Source organism: Elephantulus edwardii, unplaced genomic scaffold, assembly GCF_000299155.1.
Source record: "Elephantulus edwardii isolate Elephantulus edwardi_28Jun2011 unplaced genomic scaffold, EleEdw1.0 scaffold00038, whole genome shotgun sequence".
In the NCBI taxonomy this organism is placed as follows: Eukaryota; Metazoa; Chordata; class Mammalia; order Macroscelidea; family Macroscelididae; genus Elephantulus; species Elephantulus edwardii.
In genome coordinates this window covers 11,678,191-11,687,168 of record NW_006399788.1, presented here as the reverse complement: position 1 = coordinate 11,687,168, position 8,978 = coordinate 11,678,191, and the positions used below count along the sequence as shown (strand labels likewise).

At 36.3% G+C, this 8,978-nt stretch overlaps 1 protein-coding gene across 1 annotated transcript in view; it reads right to left on the bottom strand.

Moving 5' to 3' along the window:
- The window catches only part of CDCA2 (cell division cycle associated 2), a 63,182-nt gene that overhangs the window by 41,865 nt on the left and 12,339 nt on the right, over positions 1 to 8,978 (bottom strand). The window contains exons 4-5 of the mRNA XM_006884918.1: positions 5,899 to 6,165; positions 5,109 to 5,184 (exon numbers count right to left, since the gene is read on the bottom strand). Coding sequence (XP_006884980.1) covers positions 5,109 to 5,184; positions 5,899 to 6,165 — 343 coding nt within the window. The remainder of the gene's footprint in view (positions 1 to 5,108; positions 5,185 to 5,898; positions 6,166 to 8,978) is intronic.

The following is an 8,978-nucleotide window of genomic DNA, read 5'->3' as shown; positions in this document are numbered from 1 at the left end:
ATATATGCACACCCATGTTTATTGCAGCTTTGTTCACAATAGCAAGGAGTTGGAAACAACCTAAGTGCCCATCAACAAACGAATGGCTAGAGAAACTTTTGTTATCTTGACTAAGGTCCAACCACATGAATCTGTATCATGACAAAAGTGCACAGAACAAGATACACATACAAATTAATGCATGTAAATAGAAGACACTTGGGGGAAAAAAATCAATGGGTTGTACCAATGTGAATGCACTATAGTCATCACTGGAGGAAACTAAGTGAAAGTTATATTGATTACATCAATCTAGATACATTACAACTGCATATAAATCTATAATTATGTCAAAATATAAAATCAAACACATATATGCATATTTTTATACACAAATATAAATAGCAAATAGTAAAAACTGCTATTTAGGAAAATGATACAGTAAGATGCATGATACAGAAATTATATATGGTAAGAAATAACACAGAAGACACATGAATGAAATAAAGAAAAGCCATTATAAGCCAATTATAATAAGCCTAAGTCCCACCTAATGCTTGTTGCTCATGGAGACCTTCCAAGAGGTCTCCAAGGACAGAGAATTGCCAGAAGTACTAGCTGAGTTTAGAAGAGACCATAGCACTAGAGATATTATTACCAATGTAAGATGGATCTTGGCCAAAAGCAAAGAGTACCAGAGAAATGTCTGTTTCATTGACTATGCAAAAGTACAGCACTATGTGTACAACAAATTGTGGCTAACCTTGAGAAGAATCAAGAACAACTGACTGTGCTTATGCAAAACTTAGACCAGCAAGCAGTCCTCAGAACACAGCAAGGGACCACTACATGGTTCAAAGTTAAGAAAGGGTTGGGAGGGGAGAAAAGTGCAACAATGAATGAATGGAAATCCAAAGTCTCTATAAATTTTCACTGAAATTAATAAAAAAAAAATCAAGAAGGGAATGAATGCATCAGGGATGTGTCCTGTCTCCATTCCTTTTCAATCTGTATACACAATAGATAATTTGGGAGGCTATGATTTATGAGGAGGAATGTGGCATCAGGATTGGAGAAAGACTCATTAACAACCTATGTTATGCAGATTAACACAACCTTGCTTGCTGAAACTGAGGATTAGAAATGTTGACTGCAGAAGGTTAAGGACTGCAGTCTTCAATATGGATTGAAGCTCAACATCAAGAAGATAAATATTCTCACCATTGGACCAACTGGCAGCACCATGAAAGATGGAGAAGAGACTGTGGTTGTTAACAATTTCCGTTTGCTCAGCTCCACTTGCAGTCAGGAAATCAAAAGATGAACTGCCCTGGGAAAGTCTGCTCTCAGAGACCTCTCCAGAGTGTTAAAAAGTAATGTTAGTCTAGGGACTAAGATATGCCTTAATCAGGTCATAGTCTTCACAATTACTTGCTATGCATCAGAGAGTTGAACAATGACTAAGGATGACAGAAAAAGAATTGACACCTTTGAGGTGTGGTACTGAAGAATACTGAACATACCATGGGTCACCAATAATACAAATAGGTCTGTCTTGCTGGAGAGGGTGAAACCAAGTTTCTCCTTGGAGGCAAGCATTTTGAAGCTCAGTCTAACATACTTTGTGAACGAGGCCAGAAAGGACCAGTCTCTGGAGAGGGGCATCATGCTTAAAAGGTGGAGGGAGCACACAGGAAATGAAAACCAGGATGAGATGGATTGATACAGTAACTAGGATAACAGGGTAAGTGTGTCAGAATCAGTGAGACTGGCTCTGGATAGGGTAGGCTTCAGGGCTGTTGTATATAGGATCACTATGAATTGCAGGCGATTCAATGGCACACAACAACAATACATCTTTTGTACCTCTGGTTAGATTTATTCCTAAATATTACATATTTTGGGTGGCTATTCTAAGTGGCATTGTTTTCCTTATTATCTTTTTCCAAGTTTTCTGTTACTGGACAGTCATCAGTCTGATTTTTGTATACTGATCTTGTACCTTGCCACCTGGCTAAACTGACCAATTGCTGTTGTTGATATGTATTGTCAAAGGTCAAACCAACACATAGCTGACCTTTTCAGAAGCAGTAAATCACACAAGAAGAAGCTGCCCATTTCTCTCTAAGAAGCAGCTAGTGGATTTAAACCATGTGTATTTGGGCTGGCAATGTAACTCCTTATCACTAAGCCACTAGAGCTCCTTATCCAGTAATTTTCTTGTTGTGTCTTTGGGATTTTCTGTGCCCAGGATTATGTAATCTACAAACAGAAATAATTTTACTTACTCTTTGTAGTACAGCTTGCTCTTAAGTGGAGCCTTGCTTTAGAAGAGAACAAAAAAATGGAGCTATGACCTGAAGGAAATCCTGGGTCAATGAAAAATTTAAGATGTGAGCTAAGCACACACTATAGCATGTTAATCAGAAAGTAATTAAAACAGTGAGGAGAAAACTCAGATAGTAGGTTTTTAAAAGAGAACAAGTAATGGGAACTATTTGATAATGGAGTGGGTCCTATATAAGGGAACTCTAAATCTATGCTATAGAAGAAATGCAAAGAATACACTTGAAGAGATGCCAAGAGATGGTAAGACACCTTTCATTTGTTCAGGAACTGAGAACTCTCTACACATTTTTATAAACAAACAAAGACAACCATTTCTCTAATAACATGTACCCATAAATATGTTCATTCATAGGTTTTATTCTATTATTATTATTATTATTTTTGTGTGTGTGTCAAATCGGATCTGACTGGTACAGGAGGAGACTACCCCTCTTTCTACAGCAGGGCATCTGGTGGGTTCGAACCACATTCCTCTGGGATTGCAGTGCAGCTTCTTGCCACTAGGCCACCTGAGAGCTCCCTAGGTCTTACTCTTTATAAGAGATTCTAACAGCCTCAAAATATTTCACTCAATCTTATGCTTATTGCTATTATGTGCCATCAAGGCAACTTTGACTCACAATGACCCAATGAACAGCAGATCAGAACCCTGCCCAGACCCTCACAATCTCTGTCAATATCACTTCCACAAGGTAGTCAGTCACTATCCCTTCTCATGCTGACCCTCCACCTTTCCAAGCATGATGTCTTTTTCCAACAACAGGTCCCTCCTGAGAAGACATTCAAAGTATATGAGACATAATTTCATCATCTTTGCCTGTAAAGAGCACCCTGGCTACATTTCAAAGAACATGTCTGTTCTTTTGGCAGTCCATAAGACAGAAATTGGAATTCTTCAGCAATATCACAATTCAAAGACCTCAATTCTTGTGTTATCTTTATTCACTGTCCAAATTTCAGATGCTTAGGAAGCAATGGAAAAACCATGACTTAGATTCGGCACACCCTAGTCTTGAAACTGACACCATCCTCCTTAGCACTTTGAAGAAGTCACTGACAGCAGATTTTCCCAATATAATACTTTTTTTAAAAAAAATTTCCTGATTACTACCACCACAGGTGTTGACTGTGGATACAAATAAAATTCTATTCCTGAAAATCTCAATGTTTTTCTTTGTGTATCATGATGCTGTCTATTCTTCCAGTAGCAAGGATTTTTGTTTTCTTGATATTGAGATGCAGCCCGTAGTTTTTAATCTTCTGCATCAAGTGTTTCAAGCCCTCTTTACCTTCTGCAAGCAAGACTATGGCATGTGCATAATACTGAATCCAGGTTAACAAATTTTCCTTTAATCGTAAAAAGACACATTCTTCTTCGCAAGACTCCAACTTCTCGAACAACTTGTTCAGCATACTGACTGAATAGGTATGAAGAAAGGATATGCATAAAAAGAATTTTTCACCATTTCTACTAGGCCATGATCTTCTAAAAATTAGAATAGTTCAACTAATTGTATTTTCCCCTAATTTAACATTTAGGTACACCAAACATAAATGTCTCCTGATAAATGTCTTGATAAGTGATGCGGCACATGAATGGAAAGAAACACTAAATACTTACCACGTGAAACCTCTCTGAGGCCTGAAAGTGAAACTGACTCTTCAATCAAACCTCCAGGCTGTGTTAAGTCAGGTCTAGAAGATTTCTTGGGGAGAAAAAAATTAAAGCATAAATTACATTTTATTACTTAGAGTATCACTGATATCTTTATTAGATTTCGGTAAAAATGACCCATTACCTGAAGGAAAAAAAGATCTAAAATTAAATCCATTGCTTCCATTACCTAGCTAACTATTATAAAAAGATATAGAAATCTGATAAGAATATTTATTATCACTACATATTGAATATCCTACACAGAACATTCTTGACTCCACAGGAAAATGTAAAGGACATATTTTAATTGCCTTGCTCGCTGATGTCTAGAAAACAATGTTAACTGCTATTTTGGGGAGATGAAACAGTCAAAGAAAAATGGTATGTAACTACCAATCAAACAACGAAAGATAGCATAGCTAAGATAAGAAAAAAAGAATACCTACATCTAACAAATCACTAACTTGTTATATATTTCCCTTTTATAACAATAAATCTACCATCCAACTATTTGGCTTATTGATGATGGACATCTAGCAGTACCAATCCAAGGAGAGGCAAATTCAATGCTGGCTGTCATGGTTGTTGAGGTTATACATCAATTTGCCTTGACTATGACTTCCTGCAATTTGAAAGTCAAATAATGATATATAGTTAGGCAGTTATATAATGATGTAGTCATTTTCATTTGTTTTCTTTTCATGACACCAGGATTTCAAATAATCACTGGTATTTGAAACCTAACTACATCAGTAATCTGAGAAGTAGGTTAATGGTTAATATAGGAAATAATATACATGAAAAAAAATTAGTTCTAACTTATGATTTATGTTCCACAATTTAATACACTGGTAATAATTATTACTGCTTCTGTTAGATAATAATTTTATATTATTTTAAATATAGCAGAAGAAGCAAATAATAAGTGGCTCAGAGACAGAAATGACACCTCACTTCAAAGAATCTTTCATGATCAAAACATTAAAAAAAAAATTCCAACTTTTTTTTTTCAATTCTAACTTTTAATAGTATTAAGTGCCTCCTCTTCTTACTGAAAAATGGAAGCTAATTAACCATATCATAACCAAGATCATGAAGAAGGAAGTCAATCATGGTGAACTACCTTCCCATCTACATTTTCGTCGAAGTGCAAGCTCTTCAGTTGTACTATTTTCTTCTAAATTCATACTGGTTATCATCTATAATTTTCCAAGATTAAGAGAGATAAAGTAAAAATCTCTCTACATTTACTTTCAGAAGGTAAACAGAGCAAAGGAGGCAAAATGTCCAGCTTCCTAGCCAGTACTAAAGCAGTTACAAGGCAAGACTTTCAAAACTGATGATTACATGTCATTCTCTTCTCCTCTCCAATTAGAGAGCGCTGGTAGCATAATCCACAGAGAGTTGCACTGCTAATTTAAAGACATCTCTGGGGTTCGCACTGACCAGATGCTCCTTAAGAGAAAAATGGGCAATCTTCTCCTAGGCAATTTACAACCTAGGAAATACAACAGACAATGAGCTATCAACCAGTTCTGACTCAATGGCAATGAATAAGAATTTACCAATCATATTTACAAATTATGTTTTATATTCCCCAGGAGACAAAAAGTTTCAATGGCAAAACTGTGACTTACTCACTGTTGTGCTATCAGTGACTAGGAAAACTTTGCAAACAGAAGGCCATAGAACTTAATGTTTTTATGAAATATCAAAACTATGCACAATAACCATTAATAAATCAAACAAAGATAAAATGTAGGAAAGATATACAAAAACATAAGTCATTTTAAATTCTATTTACATATGTACATCAATCATAAAAGAATTATACTTGGAAAAATAGCAGTCTTAAAATTGTGAAAGCAGAAAACCAAAGATTTATGTTCCTGTGTATTAAGCAAATAAATTACCTCTGAAACATCTGCAGGTAAAGTATCAACAGTACATATTCTGTCTGTACTAAGAAGGGGATCCGTATTGATTAAGTGGAGATCAAGTCCTCTTTTTTCCAGGTCAGTTAGCTTTTCATTAGAGTTGCTCCGATAGGATATCCTCCGACGTTTGGATGATAAATTTGCAGATAATCCAGACTGCTGCCGTTCACTCAGGCCTTCTTTTTTGATTACATGTATGCAAAACAAAACAATATGGGTATAACTTAATCTTTCACAATAGGACTTTTAAATTTAAGACATCATAATTCTAGACAAATTTAGTTTTATAATAAAAATTTTTTATAAATGAATATTGTTGTTCTGTGCCATTGAGTTCCCTGCAATTCGTAACAACCCTATGTACAAAATCTTGAAACCTGCCCTGTCCTTAGCCAGTCTCACTGACTCTGGCATAACTACCCCCTTTGCCCTGGTTACTTTATCAATTCATCTCATCCGGGATCTTCCTTTCCTGTTGTACCTTTACCCTTCTCGGCTTGATGTCCTTCTCCAAGGATGGGTCTCTCCTGGCAACATGTGAGATGGAGTTTCAAAATCCTTGCCTCCAAGGAGATACTTGGTTCCACCCTCTCCAAGACAGACCTATTTATTTTCTTGACAGTTCAAGACTCTTCTCCAGCACTACAACTCAAAGGCATCAATTTTCCTTCATACGCACCTTAGTGTCTACAATGACATTGTTGCTTCTCAGTATTCTGGAAAGGTCTCTCTGACAACAGATTTAGCTAATGCAATTCATCTTTTGACTTCCTGACTGCTGGTACTAAGAGTGCTGATTGTGGAGCCGAGCATACTGTAACTGTTAAAAACTTCAATCTCTTCTCCATCCATTATGGTGCTGCCAATTGGCCCAGTGGTGAGAATTCTTGTCTTCTTGATGTTGAGCTTCAATCCATAATGAAGACTACAGTCCTTGACCATCTGCAACAAATGTTTCAGATCTTCCTCCATTACAGCAAGCAAGGTTGTGTCATCTGCATAACCAAGTTGTTGATAAGTCTTCTTCTAATCCTGATGCCACATTCCTCCTCATAAACCCTTACTGCCAGAATGATCTGTTCTGCATATAGATTAAAAAGATATGGAGACAGGATGCATCCCTGATGCAATCCCTTCCTGATTTTAAACCATGCAGTGTTTCCTTGCTCTGTTCTGAGGACTGCTTCCTGGTCCAAGTGTAGGTTTCACATAAGCACAATCAAGTGTTCTGGGATTCCCATTTTCCTCGAGGTTAACCACAATTTGTTGTGATCCACATAGTCAAATGCCTTTGCATAGTCAATGAAAAATAAGACAGATATCCCTCAGGTACTCTGCTTTAACCCAAGATCCATATGGATAGAGAAATCAAATTGAGTTTTGCACTTTAAAAATAAAATCTCACTGGAAATAAAGCAAGAAAGCAAGAGTATCTGAGGGACTTAAAAGATAATAATATATTTCAATATTATACCCAAAAACTTCTCCAACAGGGTAAAAAGGGAAGCCACAGACTGGGAAAAAAATATTTGGTAATGACATGTCAGAGAGGGATTTATATCTAGAATTTATAAAATACTCGCTCGAGCACCACAACAAGATAAAGGTAAATAACCCAATTGAAAAATGGGCACAGGATATGAATAGACACTTCACCCAAGAAGACATTCAGATGGCAAACAAACACATGAAGAAATGTTCAAAATACCTAGCTCTAAGAGAGAAGCAAATCAAAACAACTATGAGATATCATCTTACCCCAGGAAGAATAGCAAAATTTAACAGAAAAGCAAACATCAAATACTGGTGACGTTGTGGAGAAGGTGGTAGCAGTGCAAAATGGTGCAACCACTACGGTAGGCTGTATGGCACTTTCTCAAAAAGTTGCAAATAGAAGTACCATTTGCCCCAGCAACTCCACTACTGGGAATTTTCCCTGAAGAAAACATAACTGCCACCCAAGCAGATATATGCACACCCGTATTTATTGCGGCTTTGTATGCAATAGCAAAGGGTTGGAAACAACCCAGGTGTCCATCAACAAACGAACGGATAGAGAAGCTCTGGTATATTCACACAATGGAATACTATGCAGCATTGAAAAACAAGGAACTCATGAAATATTAAGCAAAATAGATGACCTGGAGGACATTATGCTGAGTGAAATATCTCAGTCACAAAAGGACAAATATTGCATAGGGCTACTGTTGTAAAACAGGACTATCATCAGGATTGAGGGAAGATAGAAGGAAAGAAGGAATGATGTACACTGCATTGAAACAAATGAGGGAACAAAGTTTTTAAAAGGAATATATGATTGGGTATTATTGTCATGACAGGAGTCCAGAATGAAGGCTGCACAGTGGAGTGGACTTGGGGGGAAGGGATTGCATAGCAACAAAAGAATTTTTTTCTTTTACTTTTCAAGGAAAGAGTGAATGGGGGGAGGGGGAAAGTGCAACAATGAATGACTGGAAACCCTAAGTGTCTGTATACAAACTTCCATTAAAATTAATAAAAATAAAATTACCAATAACAAAAGATTTAATTTCATTCTAATGTTTGAAAATGCTCTATGATTTTTTTTAAAAAAGCTATTTAAAAAATTACACTTTAAAGCTTATGCTAAAAAGTAATATTTGGCTTTAATATAAGGCCTTGACAAACCATCTAAAAATCAAGGGTTGTAAATTCTAATTTGCCACAAGAGTCATAGTCAACTTGATGGCATCAAACATCTATGCTCTTAACTAAGATAATTAGTTACCATTTCAAACTTTAATTGTGACCATATGGAAATGCTAGATATCAGATTTTATTCCAAGAGAAACCAGGAATCCCTATTTTGTATTAAACAGTCAAGATTTTCAATGTTGCGCCAATTGTACAGCTAATTAGCAACTTCTGCTCTGCAACATCAAAACTAACTCTATGGAACTAAATCTTTTAAGTATTATCAAAATTTATCTGCATAATGATGTCAAAAGTGACTGCATTTTTCCTACTCACTGAAGTCGGTGGTCTCAGACTCTCTCTTTGCCTCTGAGAATTCAGGA